Here is a 20,927-nt window from a genome sequence, read left to right as displayed (position 1 = left end):
TAGAAATACTGATCTGAATATTATTCGAGTTGACCCCAAAACAAGGTAATATATGAGTAAAGTTTTAGGCTTTTAGCTATAAGTTTTATAATGTATCCAATCCGAGCCGGTTGCACACCACTTTCTCAAGTTTACTGAAACATAAAAAGGTGCCAGCTGCGATTGTGATTCTCACTTGAGAATGAGAATCACATGAATCCTGTGATTCTTGGTCACAAGATGGACCTTGTCACCAACAATCATACCAGCTTTACAAACCGTGATATATTTTTCTCACATGTAATTGTTAGTCTCACTTGTGACCAAAGCAAACATGCCAGCTTTACAAACCGTGATACATTTTTCTCAAAGCTAAAAAGATTCACATGTAGAGAATATGCCTGAAACTTCTCTCCATTCTTGGTCATGGAAAAGAAAATCTCAACCACTTTCTCAGAGGCAGCGGTCTACTTTCCCGCTTGCAAACATGCCCCAAGGCACGGGTCAAAACCTGTCTCAGGAGACACAAACAGGTTGTTCAGTAATGGACGCCAGCAGCCAAAGCAGCCACTTGCTCACTGACATGTCAAGCCAGGGGCCTGGAAGAATGAAGTTTCCTGCGACTTTGATCACTCTAATATATAACACAGAAAGTAGAAGGAAAGAAAAAAATCACAATCATATTTATGAGAAAGAAAAGAAGATATACACCTAGAGAACCGTTTGGAAAAAGAATCATATTTATGACAAAAACTAATTTACATGGCCTGAATCAAGAAAAAATAACAGGGCTGGAGAGTCCAATCATATACATCCACTTCCCCAGGTTTTTACCTTCTGATGGAAAAAGATTGGGCACCATATGATGCGCCAATTTCTTGCCCTTCAGAGCCTTTATATTGCAAATCAAATATCTTAATTCCAAAAAAGAAAAGTATGATATAAAACACAATGCTGGCCACAATGAAGTAGTTATGATCATGGAAGTGATGGCTTCTTGGTCTCTGTAACTTCTAGTTGTGGAGGCAAGAGGTTCAAGAAGCTCCCTTGAGGAGGCGCATTAGATCCAGGGGTCGACTCTGTAACATCAGCAAAACAGATTTTTAGAAGCCTAGGTACTGAACAAGAGAAAACAAAAATCAATCCTAAATTGTTTATTTGATATGTTACCGAAGAGAGTCTTGATTGACGGTTTCTTTGTTTTGCTCTTCTTCTTCAACTCAGCTGCATAAAAGATGTTCAACGGAAAGAACTTAGATATAGGAAGAGAGAGATAAAGTTTGTAAAGGAACAAGGGGTACACACGAGCCAGGCTCGAGCCGAGCTCAGGCTCAAAAAGCTTGGCTTGACTCAAGCCGAGCTTGAAAAACTATGTATGAACTCGGCCGGAGTTCAAGCTCGACCCGCATTAAATTACATTAAAAAAAAGAATTCAGTTGCTTAGAGGGCGGGATTTGAACCCAAGACCTCACACATGCACGCAAAGACGTTAACCACTTGGCTAAGGGAAATTTATGTATATTTTCTAACAAAAATGATACAAATCCTAAAAGTGGTCCCCATATGATACTATTAATTGAGCTTAATCGGGCTAATCGAGCTTAATCAAGCTCGAATGCCTGATCAAGCTCGGTTTGTTTATTTACTCGGACGAGTCCGAGTCGGGTTTAGACGAGTCAAACCCGAGCTCATTGTGCAGCCCTAGGCACAAGTGACGTAACAAACTTAAACAAAAAAGAGTAGAAAATGCTCATGTTCCTATATGCTAAAAATAACAGTACCCTAAATTATATCAGATGGATGTGCAGATCAGACACACACACACACACACACACACACACACACATAGAGAGAGAGAGAGAGAGAGAGAGAGAGAGAGAGAGAGAGAGAGACCAATTCCTGGAACTTGATCGCTCACTATTTCAAAATTCTTGTAAGTGTAACCCACAAAGTTGAGGTCCTTGGAAGGAAGCATCTGTGCATCAAATAAAATAAATGAGCCAAATCATATCCGTAAATTATTTGGCAATTAAATCTTAAAATAAAAATAAACTAAAAAAGAAACACAAGAAAGAGAATTTTCATACAAAGACCAAAAAAAGAAATTTCATAGACACAACATGGGCATGAAGATAGACAGAGACATACAAGATAAAAACATCTAGACTGCAGATAATTACAAGCTTACCTTTCTCCAAGGGCCTGATCTTGATGGAGTTAGCATCTGGTTTTCAGACTGCAAAACCAATCATACAAAATTTATGAGAATACAAGAGACACAATATACATCACAGTAAAGCTAGCTGCACTCACATAATATATGCTTATATCTTTATCTTTCTAGACTATGCGAATAATCAAAGATTATACTTCCTTTGAGGAAGAAAGTCATGTACTACCTCTTCAAATTTCTCAAAATTCTGAGTGTCCAATTCATCGTTGACCTCAGGAACAAATGCAGCCTCCATCTGATACAATTTATCCCACTGGATGCCTTTAAACCATGGATGGGCCTAATATTAACAAGCTGTTAATATTTCATGTGTTGTCAAAATCAGACAAAGATTTCAGCATCAATAACACAAAACACCTTTATTTCATGAGCTCCTTTTGTTCCAAGTCTTTGTTCAACATTACATAATAGTTTGCTTATTAGGTCTTTAGCTTCATCTGATAGCTTTGCTTCTTCAGGAAATTTTAAATGATTCCTCCAGTTCACTATCTGTAAAAGAAAAATAGAAGAATCAAGGCACAAGACGTACAGCAAAAGACAACACTTACGATGGTGCAAACTTCAGGCTTATGAGATAACATATTTTTATCTGTAACATGACTGAAAATACACGACCACCACAGGTAGCGGTGTTAGTACTTCATCAAATTTCCCATGAAAATGACATGCTGATTTTAGCACAATAGTTTTTTCTTCATAATAATAAAAAAAATTTAATGTACTTTTCCATCCTTTCCCTTTAAATTTTCATATTTATTCTGGAACCCCATGTATCACATGACACCTTGTTATTCAAATGTCTGGTTCCATTTTCTGCATATTCTAACGTTTTATTTTTCTCTTATTTAATAGGTCTGAGTTTGCATCAAACTTACATTGGAAAAAAGATGTTTATTATGGCGAAGCAATTTCCTAAAATAAACTGGAATCTTAAGTATGCACTCTGTGTATGTGTGTGTTTAGATCTAAAACTTAGTACCAAGATGTTCCAAATGAAAGTTCAATTCACAAATAAACATAAAGATAAAATCATGCACATATATGTGCCCTTCAAGATCAATGCTTCGGGTTTAGAGAACTGCTACACATTTATAATCTAACATGTAAACACTTTTTGTTACATACGACAATCTGCATATCCAAAGGAAAACAATAAGATCAAGCAGTTACTATGAATTCAAAGTGAAGGCAAAGAGACCACAATAATTTGATACATGTTGACAATAAGCCAAATCCTAATCTTTACCTTCCTACAAGTTGACATGGGTTCATCAGAATAAAATGGGGGATATCCCACAAGCATTTCGTACATGATAGCCCCAAGAGACCACCTGCATAGTGTCATTAAGCAAAGATCATTTTAGGGAGGGTATTAGAAATTTTAGACAGACAACAAGACTAAACAAGTCTCACCAATCACACTCCATTCCATATCCCTTCTTCAACAATACTTCCGGAGCGATATAATCAGGTGTACCAACAGTTGAATAAGCCTGAAATTTTAGAAAGTGAACACAGTAAAAATGTTGAAAAAATTATAATGTAACCATACATACACAGCCCTCACAGGGTCGCCCACTTGGTTTGGCAAGCATCGAGATGTTCGGTAGCCCTGGACACCACAAGTTTGTTTCTCACAGAGATCAAGCCCATGACAGGTATGGAGCAGCACCGTGGGTCGGTCCACTTGTTAAAATATATATATATATATATATATATATATATATATATATATATATATATATATATATATATATATACCCGATAGGGGTATTATCGACTTTTCACATAGTTGTTTTAGTAAACAACTATTTCCTTTTTTTCGTTCTTTTTTTTTTCTTTTTTTTGTCTCAAAACCCAACCCAAAAAGGGGCCCCACGTAGAGTCATTGGGGGCTCCCAACGACTCTATAGGAGCCCCCTTTTGGCTCTTCTTTTAAGACCCATTGTATTCTATAAGCTCTAGAGCTCTCTCTTTCAATAAAGAGTATTTATTTTTAGTTTGTGCCTTTCTCAAGGCTTGTTTATGTTGTGCCATAGTGTACTTGGCTATTATCTCTCTTGTGTATTGGTCCATTGTAAATGCTTTTAGCATTCTTTATTTTTTCGCATACTTCATTACATGGTATCAGATCCATTCGGTTCTTAAAGGAAGAAGCATGAAATTCATCTTCACATTCTTTGTATCTCTTCTTCGTACACTTTGGTGGCATTATGGAGACCAAAATCGCCCTATCATTCAAGCTCAATGGAAAGAACTATATGATGTGGGCATCAGCATGAAGAACAACCTCAAAGGTAAGAAACTTTGGGGTTATGTAATGGGTTATATTCCGAAACCTCAATTAGAGCTCACCAGGATTTAAGTAGATCAAGAAAAGACTCTTGAGGGAGATGCTCACCTCAAAGCCATTGAAGACCACCAAAGGAAAGTAGAAGATTGAGAGAGCAACCACGCCAAAATCCTTGTTTGGTTTATGAACAATGTCGAACTCACGGTATGTGCTAATATAGCTAAATTTTGCCGAGCCAATGAGGTTTGGTTTTTTATGAAGGGTATGTATACCCAAAAAGACCTTACAAGAGCATATTTTTTTGCAAAAAAAAAAAAAAATAGAACCACCAAACAAGGTGATTCAAGTATACAAGATTACTAAAGTTCATTAGACCCACTATGGGATGAGCTAGCTCTTTTAGAGTCAACTTGGATAGCTATAGAGGATGTTGAACTAAGGCAAAAACAAATAGAACAAGATCAATTGTTCCAATTTTTGTTTGGGCTACGTCCCGAATTTGAGCAAGTGAGGTCATCACTGCTCCATAGAGCTATTTTTCCACCAATAGAAGACGTCATTGCCGAAATCACACAAGAGGAAACTAAGCTTGGCATGAGTAAGAACATTGATGAAGTGCTTGTCATATCCAATCCCGGCAACAATGTCAAAACCTATAAACCACCCCATTTTGAAAAACATGAAAACAATAGTGAAGGAAGAAAGATGATTATATGTCATCGTTGCTATGAGTTGGGTCACATTAAACCCGCTTGCACAAAGCTAAATGGAACATTCAAGCCTAAGGTGGCGTCCCTAGAAGAATCTACCACCAAAGAAGGTGAAGGCAAGAGTGGCAACCTCAAATAAACACTTGGTCAAATATTTATGGCTCTACAACAAATTCTCAAAGCTACTTCCTCCACGTCGGGTGTGGCCATTGCGTCTACATCATCACCCAGTACATATTCTTGGATTTTAGACTCCGGAGCATCTTTTTATATGATCCCACATGAAAATGCATTAACCGATGCATGCACCAATTCAAAAAGTTCATGTGTTTCTACGGCCGATGAAATTTTCTTAAAATCACAATTATTGGAACATTTAACTCTAAAAATTCTCAAAACTTTTTTGTTCCAAAAGTAAAAGTTGTTCCAAAATTAAATTTAAATCTTTTTTCGGTTTCCCAAATTGCTGACCATGGATGTGAAATATCTTTCTCATCTAATGGTTGCTTTGTGCAAGATCTTCAGTCCGAGAAGCGGATTGGGCAAAGCCATAGGAAGAGGTAGGGGTGGCAAAACCTGACACGACCCGCCAACCCGCCTCTTAGGCGGGTTCGGGTTGGGCTTAAGCCAACCCGTTTAATAAATGGGTCGACCCGCGTAACCCGTTTATTAAACAGGTCGGGTTCGGGTTGGGGGTATGCTAACTCGGCTGACCCGTTTAATAAACGGGTTAGGCGGGTGGGTCAACCCGCCAACTCGTCTGCCAACCCGACCCGCCAACTCGACCCGTCAACCCGACCCGCGAACCTGAGAACCCGTTTACCCGACCCAACCCATTTATTAAATGGGTTGGCGGGTCGTGTCAAGTTACCCGTTTATTAAACGGGTCAGGTTCGTGTTTGCCACAGCCGACCCGTTTAATAAACGGGTCGGGTTCGGGTTGAGGTATGCTGACCCGCCAACCCGACACGATTGCCACCCCTAGGAAGATGGACCTCTACTATATGGATCATCTAAACCTTCCTACAAACTCTTTTTGTACTTATGTCCAAGATAAAAGTATTGAAACTTGGCATAAAAGACTTGGACATCCAAGTTATTAAAAAATGTATTTTTTTCCATTTGGAAACAAAATTTTATAAAGAAAAAGACAATTGGAAAGATTGCATTTTTGGAAAAATGAAGTCTATTACATTTCCAACTAGAACATTTTTTTCCATAAGACCTTTTGAATTGGTGCACTCGGATGTTTGGGGTTCATCTCCGGTCATGTCCCTTTTATTGGTGACTTTACTCGTTATATTTGGATTTATTTCCTCAATCATAAATTGAAAGTATTTTCTTTCTTTAAAGACTTTCATATGAAAATACAAAATCAATTTCAAAATAATATATTCATTCTTAGATCCGATTCTGGTAGAGAATACTTGTCCAACGAATTTCAAAATTATTTAAAACAAAATAAAATTTGCCATCAAAGATCATGCCCTAGAACTCCACAACAAAATGGACTAGCTGAAAGAAAATATAGACATATTATAGAAACCGCTAGAACATTGCTTATTTCTAAAAATATTCCAAAAAAAAATTAGGTCGAAGTCGTCTTAACTTCAACATACTTAATCAATCGAATGCCTTCTTCTAAATTAAAGAATGTTTCTCCTTATGAAAAACTTTTTAAATTTCCCCCGACTTCAATCGCCTTCGCATCTTTGGTTGTAAATGCTTTGTTCTCTCACATAAGAGAGATAAGTTGTCTCCAAAGGCAATTGAATGTGTTTTTCTAGGTTACAAAAAAAATAAAAAAGACTATAGGTATTTTGATTTCAAGAATAACAAACTATATGTTTCAAAAGACGTGACTTTTTTGGAAGATGAAAATGGATTTGAAAAACTAGATAAACCAAATGAAATTGACATGATTTTATAGATGATATATGTGATGATTCTATGAATCATCTTGAAAGTATAGATGATACTTGTGATGTATCCAATATTGAAATATCACCACATAATGGTGATATTAATAATGAAAATATTCATGTTTATACTCGAAGAGAACAAGAAAGGCCTATTAGTGCCTTGGAGAAATTTTCTCAACTTACTGAATCATTGGAAGAAACCCCCATTAGGCGATCTTCTATATAATCCATTCCACCCAATAGGTTTGTGTCATATGAGTCTCTTTGCACCAAATTATCGAGCATGCCTAATAACCTTACACTCATATTATGAACTCACTCATTATAATCAAGCCAAAACTCTAACTCATTGGATTGAAGCAATGAGTATAGAATTAGATGCTCTAAAAAAGGCTAATACTTGGAAAATAGTCAAACTCCCTCCACATAAAAAATGTATTAGATGTCGCTGGGTCTTTAAGGTTAAAACCAAAAGTGATGGATCCTTGAAAAGATATAAAGCTAGATTAGTAGCTAAGGGATATTCGCAAGAATATGAAATTGACTACGAGAAAACATTTGCCCCTATAGCTAGAATGACAAGTGTTAGAACCTTAATAGTTGTTGCATCAACCAAAAAATAACTTATATATCAACTCGATATGAAAAATGCATTCTTAAATGAAAATCTAAATGAAGAAGTATACATGGATCCACCGCCGGAATTAATATTGGACAAGGTCAAACTCTTAAACTTTTAAAAGCCTTATATGGTCTTAAACAAGCTCCCAAGACTTGGTATAATCGATTTAGTGATATCATGATTAAATTAAGATTTCGTTCATGTTATACTTACACTGCTCTGTTTGTCAAAAGTGCAGATAATAGTATTGTTATCTTATTACTTTATGTTGATGATATAATTATCACAGGAAATTATTAAAATAGTATTATTAATGTTAAAAATATGTTAAAAGATAGTTTTGATATGTCTGATTTATGTTTCCTAAGATATTTTCTCGGCATTGAAGTTGCATATTCTCCCCGAGGATATATACTGTCACAGATGAAGCTTGCTGCAGATATATGTACTAAATCTGAAATTTCAGATGATAAAAATGTGAAGATTCTAGAAGTAATTAACGCAAAATTAAGATTGGAGAATGGGGTTCTTCTAGAAGATCCCACACCCTATAGACAACTCATTGGATCTGTCACATATCTGACTATCACCAGACCAGACATTGCTCATGTTGTTCACTCTGCTAGCTAATTTTAGCATGCTCCTACAACTGTGCACATGAGTGTCGTGTTCCGGGTTGTTCGATACATCAAAAACACCATAACTAAAGGGCTATTTCTATCGTCATCTTCTTCTTTGAATTTACTTGCTTATATTTATACAAAATGAAGAATCAACCTTAATGATGGAATCTCAACTACTGACTTCTGTGTCTTTTTAGGAGATTCCTTAATTGCTTGGAGATGCAAGAAGCAACAGAAAGTCTCGCTATCCTCTATTGAAGTTGAATACCGGGCTATGACAACTACTATAATGGAACTTGTTTGGCTTCGAAGCCTTCTCAAAGATATGGGGGTTGACATTACAGGTGCTTCAAAGCCATCTACATTGTCAGTAATCACACCTTCCATGAGCGCACCAAACATATAAAGATGGACTGACACTATGTTCGTGATGAGTACCTACGAGGAACAGTTACTCTGTCATATATCACATCAAAATATCAGTTAGCGGATTTTTTCACTAAAGCTCTTTCTGCTCCCCGCTTCATGTTTCTTCTTGACAAACTTTTGGTCATCTCCCCGTAAAGTTTGAGGGGGGTGTTAAAATATATGTTACTACACACACACAAACACACACACACACACACACACACACATATATATATCGACTTTTCACATAGTTGTTTTAGTAAACAACTATTTCCTTTTTTCTTTTATTTTTATTTTCGTTTTTTTTTTTTTTTTTGTCTCAAAACCCAACCCAAAAAGGGGCTCCACATAGAGTCATTGGGGGCTCCCAACGACTCTATGGGAACCCCCTTTTGGCTCTTCTTTTGAGACCCACTGTGGGTGTATAAATAGGGGTCAACCCCTTTGTATTCTATAAGCTTTAGAACTCTCTCTTTCAATAAAGAGTATTTATTTTTAGTTTGTGCCTTTATCAAGGCTTGTTTATGTTGTCCCATACTGGACTTGGCTATTATCTCCCTTGTGTATTGGTCCATTGTTGGTCATTGTGAATGCTTTTAGCATTCTTTATTTTTCCGCATACTTCATTACACCACTTTCCATGGGTTTACTTTACCACTGATAGAGCGGGCCAATTAACCTGGTGGGTTGCTCATCATCAAAACAGACCCACCGTTCCCCTCCACCCCATTCCCCACTCACACTTATAAGCTTAAAACAGTATGAGATCATTAAATAAGATGATGTTTAATACATCCCAAAAAATTACTCATGATATTCAATTTTAAAGGCAAATTGGGGCCGCTAATCGTAACCATACTTAGAGAATCAGGCTATATGGCTACTACTGATCTCTATATAGTTCTGTAACAATATCAATCAGATCTTGATCCTTCTAATCAAGATAGATAACCAAGCCATGCGTGTGCACTTACAATGGATGATTTGACTGGAAAAAAAATCCACAAGTCTTGCAGCCATGTTAGAACCATAGTCACAGATATCGGCGATATTTTCAAAATATCGCGATATTATCACTGTAAATTCAGCAAACTATAATATAGGTAAAATATAGAGATATTTTGAAAATATATCCAATTTGATAATATCGCGATATTCTTGTGATAATATTGCGATATTCTCATGATAATATAGTGAATTACTGTTTTTATTTATTTTTTATACTTTAAATATGTTTTTCTTCTTTCTTTTACATTTTTTACTTATTTCTTTTATTATTTATGTATTTTTTGTCTAAACATGATATTTTCTTACTTATTTTTGTTATTTTTTACATTTTTTAAGCCCCAAGATTTTCCTGAGATTTATCACCAAACCTATAATATCGTGAGAAATAGCCTTGCCAAGATATAGCCGATACCAATATTTGTGATTATGGTTAGAACTTAGAACACAAGAAATGGCCATATACCATCTTGACATTATTATTTTCAGTTAATATAGGCTGACTCGTTTTTAGCCTTGGATAGAAATAAACTGAAGATATAGGATTCACAAATCTAGCCCCATGTAAAAGGAAAACAGTTTGACCATGGTCCGCCAGTTGGTTGCATTTTGCAGGTCGGTAAGGCCCAAAGACCCAGGTGCATTGGTATAGGATCATTTGAACTAAAAGGATGCTGGTATTCACAGGATGCCAGATCATGTAGAGAACCTAGTAACTATTGGCTTGACACTAATTATGACAATGCTAAGCATTAGAAAGGTGAATGTGCAACATGTGCTTATACATGTATGTAAGTAAAAGGATGTATAACTCCATCACTGAAGTACACAAGTAACCAATTGTTTGTTTAGGTTCTTGATCTTAGACCATTTTGGCTGGTTGGTATTAAGGCCCTCAATAGTGCACAACAAATTTTACCAGCATCCTCCTATTCCTTTGCCAATGCAATAGCTGCTCCTGCTGTGTGCGCTTTGGTGCCACATTTGGTCGACCATCGCCCAGCAGTGAATCAGTCAAACTTTTCCCCGTTCCATAATCATGCTCCTGTAAGCTTGGAAGGGTAGTGCAATCTAAAGGTTTACATAGCCCAAAATCTGAGAGCTTCATATGTCCATATCTATCCAGCAATAAGTTGTCAGGTTTGATATCTCTGCAACCAAAAACCAATGAATCTTAGCCCATTCTTTCTGATTTTATGCAGAGATATGGACCCTTTCCAAGTAAATAATTCAGTGAGCATAAACATTGAAAGGCCATATGGTCAGCTTTAACAAACCTATGAATATAATTGTGCTTGTGGATAGATTCAATAGCTAGAACTGTTTGTCCAATATAAAATCTGGCCTCGTCTTCGGTCAAGATATCTTTTCGCATAAGTAATGTCATCATATCTCCACCAGGTAAGTACTCCATAATCAGATATAAATATTCATCATCTTGAAAAGAACAGTAGAGTTTCACAATGCAATTGCTGTCAACCTCAGCAAGAAGATTTCTTTCAGCTTTAACATGCTCAACCTAACCCGACATCATAAAGCACATACAGAAGTCAGGATAAAGCAGTCTAAGAAACAGGATTTTTTACACATCAAACGAAATTTACCTGGCCCCTACGAAGCATCTCTGACTTCTTAAGCTTCTTCATTGCATAAATATGGCCAGTTGCCTTCTCCCTACAAATCCTAACCTGCACTATTAAAATGAAATTACAACCAAATAAAATAAATCAGGGAGAACATGACTATAAGGAATTGGTCCAACATTCACAAGTCAAAAGCTAAATAAAATATGACATGGTGATGATACAAATCATAATCCTTTTGAAGGGCGGCACATTTATGTCAGCACGTTGGAAGACCTCATGAAAAAATGTGTTTTGATATGGAAATTGGATGCACTGAACATAATGCCAACAATTTAAGCATGAAACACGCAACTAGAATCAACAAAAGCAGAGGACATATTTCTTTTCATAACAAGAAGAATCTTCAGCACATTCTCCAATTGGAAAGAATGTCTCAATGCCCACTTAACCACCTTACTGAAACAGCTTCTATACCATATTTGTTCCACATATAATGAGGAGTCATCTTCAGGTTCAAACATCAAATGTAGGATAAGACCATAAATAAAGTATTGAGAGGATTATAATTAAAGGAAAAAATAGAACAGAAGAGAATTAGAAAGCTAACATCTGAAATGGCAGAGATTGCAGGTATCCAAAATAGCATAGAACACAACAATGAATACAAGGTAGGAGCAATTGGATTCATGTGTCAAAAAGTGATGAAATGAGTTGAGTTGCAATCAATGCAAACCGGCATAACCAGACACTATTATCACTGATTAAAAACAGAAAAACCAAGAATAACATACTTCAATGGAAAAAGAAAAACTGCTTGCTAATACTAAAGAAAAGTACCTCTCCAAAAGCACCCCTGCCTATGATCGTCAGAGGTTCAAAATCATCAGCACCCATTTTATGTCTCTGGAGACGCATATACTCAGTCTCCTTTTTCTCCAAAGTTCTCAAAAGATTGTTTTGTTCTTCCACAGAGAAATCAGCATCAGCCAACTTTCTCTCCAATGTCCATCGCCTGATCCAGAAAACAAATATGAGAAAAGATTGTCAATATCAAAAGCTATATATTTTAAAAGATCAATATAACTTCAGATAATGGGTTGAATAAGCTGAACCCCTAGAGTGACAATATGTTGACCAAGTGGTCCAGCGTTCAAATCCCACCAAGAGCACATCACAAGCTTGACTACTAAAAAAAGAGGTGGAAAATTGTCATGTAATCCAGAACTCCTGACCAAAAAAAAATCCACTCATGGGCAATTAACTAATTTCAAATAGAGTTCACAATACAAATTTGGTGGTACATGGAAATAAGCACCCAAACTTCTCTACCAGCCTCTACTCAGATTAAGAGAAGGTAAGCATGAACAATTCAGATTCAGATAGTAACTTAAAATGTGAAATAAAATCCACCTGGAAAAGACATAACAGCATCAATCCTGCCCCTACAGGCATAGTTGCGCCTTACAGTATGCAGAAGCATAGGTGGCAGCCGCATGATGCATATGTTGACAATGTCAAATGCATAGGAGAGGGACCATGAGACAAACATTAGAGATCATGCTACTAAAGATTAGAAATACAGTAGCCAGGGATTTTGAAGAGCATCATGCCAATGACAAAAGGGTTAAGAATGACAAGTGAAAACCAATCTGTGACATTTTGAGAGAATACTGACTCATTCAGTAAAATATCAGAAAAAGCATGAGAAACCAACTGAATCGAAGAAAACCATACAAAACGGAACGAATAAACCAATGGAGGTACACCACGCAAACAGGTGTTAGAAAAAAGATAAGGTTCATTAATTACATTTTCTCTGCAGCATTTTCTGTTTTTTGCACACCCTGTCATGCAAAATAAATGCAACATATCAGCTTTCAGTATGGATCATCTGCAAAGAAGGCAGGTTAGCTAGCCAATTATTTCTTTTTCCATGGTTTCCTTTTTATTCTGAAGGGAGCAGGGATAAGGGGGTGTGCCAAAGGAATGCTGGGTTGCAAGTTGCAATAAACTTGGGCTATAAAACTGCAAGTCTGAATTGGAGAGGAACTAAAAAAATCAAAATTAAAAGTTTATGTATCTTGCTAAATTACATTCCCCTCAATTTGTCATAACAAATATTAGACTACACGTGTTGTTCAATACAGCAATTGTAAAATTGAAAACTTCAAACACTTTAGAAAATTATCCTGCAAGACGTAATCCATTAGAACCCTTTTTCTATTTTAGCTATATCCATTCCATGAATTTCCCAATAGATTTTTTTCTCATTACTTTTCTTTTCATGAGAGTAAACAATCCATTTGCCATTAAAGTATTTCCCACGGCAGGGCCCATTGACTCCTCTATTGGGTTCGGGGAGGTTGCTTCTTTCGCCAATAGGATGAAGCCACACTCTTCAAAGGTTGCAAGGATATGAACAAGGACCTATGCAAGTGTGATGATGGCTAGAGTCATATTATCTTAATCAAATGATCTATGTTTATATCACACCAATAGCTATCCAAAAATTAGGCTATGAAAAGGACGTGCAAAAATGAGCAATCTTTAATTACATAGTATACAGCTTACATCCAAGAAAGTTTTATTGGAAATGTCCAATGCTTTCTCAAATAACATAACAAATAGGAATGGTTAGGGCAACAATATGGGTTCCATAGGACCTCTACAAGTAACGAGTCTCCCAAAATAGAAGAGAAGTTGTAAAAGAGCAATGGGTACATAATGTCACAGGAATCTGTAGGATCGCTCTCAGGGTGCATTTGTGTCAGACAGAAGATGGTAAGTTTCGGAGGAAATGAATGGGCACCCAGGCCCCAACATATGATGCAAACATGGGGGTCAGTCCTTATATAAAGCGGCCCCCATTTTCAACTTCAACCTAAAACCCACATATCAGGTCTTAAACTCCAACTCAAAATTGATTGGAGATCAAGATATGGGTCTTCATAAAAACACTGTACACATCTGTCACGTATCCAAGTTCAAATATCGTATGGCCCAGGAATTCCAGCTGAAACAGATTGCTTAATGAATGTATCCAAAGATACCTCAAGTGACGATCCATGAACTGTTATCTTTCCAAAGATATACAACGTTGCCAATTAACGCAAAAAAAAGCCAAAAATGCATGTAAAAGTTGAAAGAAAGATATTCATAAACCCTTCAATGGGAAGAAAAATAGAAATAATATGTTCCCCATATGCACATCGAGCAACTGCTGGAGTACAGCAAACTGTAAAAGAGATGCAAGTGTCAAATTCATACATAAATAAACAAAACACGAGCAAACATCAACTTGTTACGGTACTAAAAATTGGGAATTCCCATGCTCATCCAAAAAATGGAAGTTGCAATTCAAACTGTTAATAGTTTTTTTCCTAGTCAATCTTGCAACAACGTGTTGTGGGGTGTCGGGAGGAGTGATACGACAAAAAAAGCATAATCATCCGATCCCAAATAAAGAAAGGAAACAGGTGAAAATCCGATAACTATACCGCTCCTTCCGCTCTTGCAGGCTCTTCATCTGAGATTTGTAGTGATTCTCGATATACTGTTTCGCAGCCGCGACCCTCTGCTTAGTGACATTCGACGGAGCGTCCTCGTTCGCGGGCTTCATCCCTTCCTTCACGTTCGTCGGGTCCTTCTTACTCGACGACCGCAGCTTATCTCTCGGTTGAAACTTGCGAAACCAGCTCCTAGCCGAGTCCATGTCTCAACAGAAAACCGACAAGAACCATCACACTCCAACTCCAAATCCCACAATTCACCGATAAACTTCGGAAAGAAAACCGCTTCCCAACACGCAACCCTTCGTACGCATCAATGCCGAATACTTATTCAACAAAACCCTTGTGTTCCCTCAAATCACGAATTTCTTGCCAAAACAGGACCAATATCCCAAACGTTATTCCTTACGCCAGAAAGAATTACCTACCAAATCCTGCATATATCCACATAAAGCGCTCCAAATTTCCCCACAATTAAATCCAATCAAGATGAATTGTGCAACAATAAAAGCGAAAAGAAAACCCTAATCTGGGCGATATATTCTGCGACAACCACGAAAGAATCTTCACACCTTCAAAATAAAAAGCGCGAAATTCGCCGAAAAAATCAATCAAAACATCACGAACCGAACAATTCCACTACCAGATTCGCACAATTTGCGAAACAAAAAACCTATCCGGAGCAACTTTACCAAATCCCACACGAGACTGCCCCCACCAACTCCACGTCCATGGGGTGGGGGACCACCCAGTGACTCCCGATCAAAAACACCTCGAAACCCGCCACGGAATCCGCAATCTAGCGAGTTCACGCGGATGAGAAAACCCAGAAAAATCGGGAAATCGACTTCGCGGGAAAGGAGATTCCCGGGTTACCGTCCGAAGGAAAATGCGGGCGATCGCGTCACCTAAAACGCCCGACGACGGTGGATGGAATTCGCAACAAAGAACGACGACGACTCGCTACCGAAATTGAAGAAGAGAGAGGGAGAGACTACTTCCGCATAGCAGGAGATTTAAATACCCGGTATTTATTTCTAATTTAATGATAGATATTTTTTTTAAGTTATTAGAGAACGGAATTTGATGGGAAAGTGAAAAAAAGGAAAGAAGGAAGCAAAGAGGGTGGATCACACAAGCGCGAAACTCATATACGTTGCTTGACTGTGCCTCAGTGGATCGTCCATCTTAATCAGCCAAACGGATCGGAACCGGTCCTGATCAAGGTAGGTCAGAACTCAAATTCCAATATTGGGCAGCGGGAGCAAATCGGCAAACCTAACCACATCTAACTTTGACAGTGAACCCGGTAATGTTTGCTACCTTCGTGGGTAAAAATAACGGGATAATGATGTCATATTCAAAATGTATCAAATTCAATGAGTTCTTGAGTATTATTATTTAGATTTGAGATTCAATTCAACCCAACAATTTATATGCTTTAAGGGCACACAAAATGAATTAAAGTTTTGATAACTTATTAATTTTAAGTTTATTAACATCTTTAAATATTTAATTGATTATATAAATTTTTATTTTAACCAATTATTTTAGTTCTTTCCTGGTACTACCAATTATGAAATGGGTTTGAGTACATAATTGAGTTGGGTTCGGTTGAGTCAAGTACCAAATGAGTTCCGGTATAAAATGGGGTTGGTTCGGGTTTAAGGTACCAAGAACCATTTGAGTCAGGTATTAAAAAGTGGTTTGAGTACAAATAGGTTTGGGTTGTCATTTTCAATATCCAATACCTGACCCATTTTCATTACATGTCTATATTTTGGTCCTGACGGGAACCCAAGAGTCCACTAATATTGTGTCAAGTATACCTGACCCACATACACCCCTGGATACAATGGCCCATTCCTACTATTTAGAGCCTATGCTACAATCTGACTTGCTCCAGAAGTTTGATTGTGGTTTTGCCTACAAAGGCTCCGCTCATATGGTAGGGGCAACTTGTGAATGTCCAGATGTCACAAGTTCGAAACTCAAGGGTGGCATCCCTTGCCGCAAGGTCGAAGCTGAGTGTAGGGATGGCAGTGGACCGGGGGACAACATGGCTCTGCCCCACTTCGCCCTGTTTGGATTGGAGATGAAGGGCATGAAACGGGGATGAAGGCGGGGATGGACTTACACTTTTCTCTGCCCTGTCCCGTTCTCGTCCCAATCCCCGCCTAACCCTGCCCCGTTCCCAATCCTTTAAGGGATGACTATAAACTAAGCGGAAACGGGCCCCACCCCGCCCTGGTTTGGACCGGGGATGGAGGCTGGGGTGGAGGTTAAAATTCATCTGGTGCAAGGATGAAGGTTCGGATTTTGAAATGGGGCGGGGGTGGAGACCTTGTCTCCCACCCCCGCCCCGGTCCACTGCCATCCCTGGCTGAGTGTGTACTCCCCCCCCCCCGGGGTGGGTGGGGGGATATCAATGGATTTTACCAACGAGAGGCAAGCCAAGGTGCAGTGATGGGGTTTTTTTCCTTGGATTATCCAAGAAAAAAGTTTGGTTGCGGTTTAGAAAATTGTTTGAAAAATAAGACATTATTATAAAAACTATTTTTTTATATTTTATCATATATATATATATAACATTTATTAAAAAATAAACTATTTTCAAATATCGCAAATTATTTGTTTTGAACTTTTTTTTGCACATAGTGACAATAAATTTCTATATGTTTAGTTATTTCGTGAAAAACACGAGTTACAGTTTCATGAATAAACATCTTCATAGGACTTGTGATAGACAATTAGCAAAGGTGCAAGGAAGAGTACGGGAAAAGTACCTTATTAATTGAAGGAACAAGTGACCTTAAGACGATAAATTGTTCATTTAATTTTTTGCTTCTTCTTTCTTCATAAAATGTGATCATAAACCAATTTTCATAAATTGCCTTTGCCATAAAACTTTTCTTGGGTAAGAGAGTGCTTACTGTGCAGCCAAGTAACTTCAAACAAAGCTTTCTTCAATAACTTTTGTGTTGTATCAATCAGTTGCATCTGGTAGTTTACACCTTACCTCCATTTTGAGAAGCAAGACACGTTACTACCACTGGACAAGTAAGTTTTGAAAGAGAAGCCATGTGAAATATCTACATGTTTTGGCCCGAGAGAATTACACAGAATAGCTGAAAGTGTTCTTGAATAGTGAGAGTTGTCGTTCTCATTTGCATCTGACGTGATCTTAGTATGGGTACACACTTGGAGTTCTTGCATATACTGGCGTAATTTTTCATCATGAATAGGAGTTTTAAGCTTTTCATCGTTTACAAATGACTATGAAATGCAGTCACTTGAATTCATTGAACCATGTGCTCCCTCACTAATTTCTTCATCGGCATGTAGCCAATTCTGAACTTGACATGTATCTATCAATTCATCGAACATGAATGAGTCATCAGGCTGTTGATTTTGACCACTTTCAGTCGAACCATGATCAGAAGATGCCACCTTTCTCATGACCACATGTGATACATTAACCACATTAGTTTCAAAATCATTTTGTTCTTTGGGTGCATGAGAATTAAGTGGCTAAGGTAAAAAAAAATCTTAGTTCCAAGAATCAAATTACAGAGGCAAACTCAAAGGTCAACAAAGACACAAAAATAGCTTTGATAGAGCACAATTAACAAGAGTACACACACATGCAAACACAAGATTCAACAACAGATCCATTACATAATGCTGCATATACTGCATTTTAGATAATTTATTTATTACATTTAGTACAATTGCAGGTATAAAATGCTAGATACTATATTCATGATGTTAGAGATTAATGTTCATCAGATGCTTGTTAGTGTAAATCATATCATTGACAGTACAGATACAAGACAATATTTTACCAAATACATTAAAATGAATACTATGGCTTAAAGCCGCCATCCAACTCAAAGATGACCCATGATAAATGCAGATGTTGATAGAAATGACACATCCTTACTTACTATGAGATGCTACAATTTTTAACAAAAGTGTTCATCCAAGATGCCTCAAATACATTTCCAAGATTGAATAAAAGGTTTACAATCACACATCAAAGTGTTGTGAGTCATGTGTAACTAGATACAAGAAGAATGAGATAATATTTTTCACAAAATATATGCACGTTCACCTCGAAAATATATATGAATGAGAAGTATCAAGTCTCAAATGTGTCAAATTTGTCCAGCTCTAAGGCATGCCTCTTGCCTATTGTGGGATGGGTTTGGACCTCTTACTCTGGCCTAACGTTCATGTCATTTGAGCAGAGTAATCAATTATATCAGCACCATCATCTACAACTTGTTGATAGGAAAGATATGTGCTTCCAGCAAAGACTCCACTAGCACCATTGTCTGTTATAACCAAAGGCTTTCCTGAAAACTATTGCCACATTTGTCAAGTTAGAATACCCATTCCTACTACATTATAAACTTTTTTATGTGCCCCATGTGTGCATACAGACAGTCATGAAAACACAAAATGAATTTTCTAATCAACTAAATAAGATAAAACAAGGAAATTAGAAAGATCATGTAAAGCCAATCTACCACTAACCCATGTTGCGATGGATCAAACTACTGAATTTCAAACAAACATCATCTAAAAATCAGTAAAATGTGATTAACAAACAATGGGCATCCACGGTCAATAGCCAGATCCACCGTAGTTTTTTGCTTGATCTCCCAGTTCTAACAAAGATAATTATAAAAGGTTGTTTTTCAAACTAATGGCTGAACAAAATGGAAGAAAGGTTTGCATTCCTATACTTGTAAATTGATCTGAGACCAGCTAGAACCTCAAGGATTTTCTGTATAAAGCCATTCTCATATATTATCTTGTTTTTTAGAGATGGAGACCAAAGATTCATCTCAGTCAAGTCATGAAGAAGGTGTTTGTTAACCACTACATATTCACCACTGTAAAACAAATTGTATGTTATCAGATGAATACATCCTTCAAAATTTAGCAGAATGAAAAAAAAATTTGCCTCTAAATAGCACCTTAACACCCTATTTTTAAATTTTATATAAATAAGAAATGAAAAACACTAAATGAAAATCAAAACAAAATGACACTAGCATTTATCAGAACATTGGTTTTATTTGACACTAGCATTGCACTTGACAGACTGAATCCCAGAGATGAAGATGAAGGGTGATTAGGTGCAGCAGTACATTAAAAGTGTGAAATCACATTGCACTTGATCTTTTACTTTTTTTTGAATAAGAAGAAGAACAAAAACATTTTATTTATCAGAGACATGAATGACAAAGTCCTTAAGTTACAGATTAGGAGATTGAGTCAAAGAACTGTCAACCACTATAACCTGCCAAGGATTAAAGAAAAATGTTCCTCATCCAAATCAGGTTTTGTTCAGGCCAGTTTGCTTGTGCTAGAGGCAAGACGTCAGATAAGATCCACACAAGCAGAACGTTTGGTGGGCTTTCTTTTCCATCAAAGGTCCTCACACATTACGCTCATTCCAAACAGCCCAGCAAGATACAAGCAGCCAGGCATGCCAAAAGAACAGCCGACCAGACCCCTTTGGAACGAATGACTGGTTCAAAAGTAGGTCTCGATTCCTCACTCATAGAGATTGTCATTTGCAGTCATGAAGCCCTAAAGATGTGCTGGAAATAGGTGCAAGCCCAAAACAGGTGGCAGGCAGTTTTAGGCAGCCTTTCAAAGACAGCAAAGCCCGCTAAAGCGAAGCCCTGACATGCAAGATTGTCCTGTGTGAGAACACCATCTAAAGCCACTAGCCAAACAAAACACTTGGATCGGGGAGACGCACCAGCCGACCAAAGCAACCCCTTTGAAAATGGGTTAGTCCCAATGAAGCCGAACATGAGACTGTAAGAAGAGATGGAGAACTCAGCTGATGATGAATGAAGCTAGGAGCATCAAAACTCATCATTACCCGGTGGAGCGATACAAGTTCTTAAACCATTCTCCAAAATGACAATCTTTGGCACAGGAGAGCGAGTAGGTTCCCATTTCAAAGGCGTGCCCAACAATTGGTATTTATTCCTAAAACATAGTGTAAGATTTT

The 20,927-nt window shown here is 37.4% G+C and overlaps 1 protein-coding gene across 2 annotated transcripts; it reads right to left on the bottom strand.

The window, feature by feature from the left end:
* Window positions 1-701: 701 nt before the first annotated feature.
* LOC149817499 (uncharacterized) lies at window positions 702-15,492 on the bottom strand. 2 transcript variants are annotated; one of them, XM_089984814.1, is made up of 13 exons: window positions 14,879-15,492; window positions 12,219-12,393; window positions 11,400-11,483; window positions 11,073-11,314; window positions 10,715-10,946; window positions 3,626-3,705; window positions 3,459-3,543; window positions 2,570-2,701; window positions 2,379-2,492; window positions 2,168-2,215; window positions 1,873-1,954; window positions 1,150-1,203; window positions 702-1,058 (listed from the first exon to the last, which is right to left on the bottom strand). In XM_089984814.1, the coding sequence occupies exons 1-13, from the start codon at window positions 15,091-15,093 to the stop codon at window positions 958-960; spliced, it is 1,644 nt and encodes a 547-aa protein (XP_089840940.1). In that variant the 5' UTR covers window positions 15,094-15,492; the 3' UTR covers window positions 702-957. The 2 variants fall into 2 exon arrangements, 1 of the variants encoding a protein (XP_089840940.1); XR_016427206.1 differs by lacking the exon at window positions 702-1,058 and having other exon boundaries at window positions 2,379-2,473; window positions 14,879-15,229.
* Between the last annotated feature and the right edge of the window lie 5,435 nt (window positions 15,493-20,927).

The sequence above is a fragment of the Nuphar pumila genome, chromosome 13 (assembly GCF_984573655.1).
Source record: "Nuphar pumila chromosome 13, dmNupPumi1.hap1.1, whole genome shotgun sequence".
Lineage (NCBI taxonomy): Eukaryota > Viridiplantae > Streptophyta > Magnoliopsida > Nymphaeales > Nymphaeaceae > Nuphar > Nuphar pumila.
This window is presented reverse-complemented; position numbering and strand designations above follow the sequence as displayed.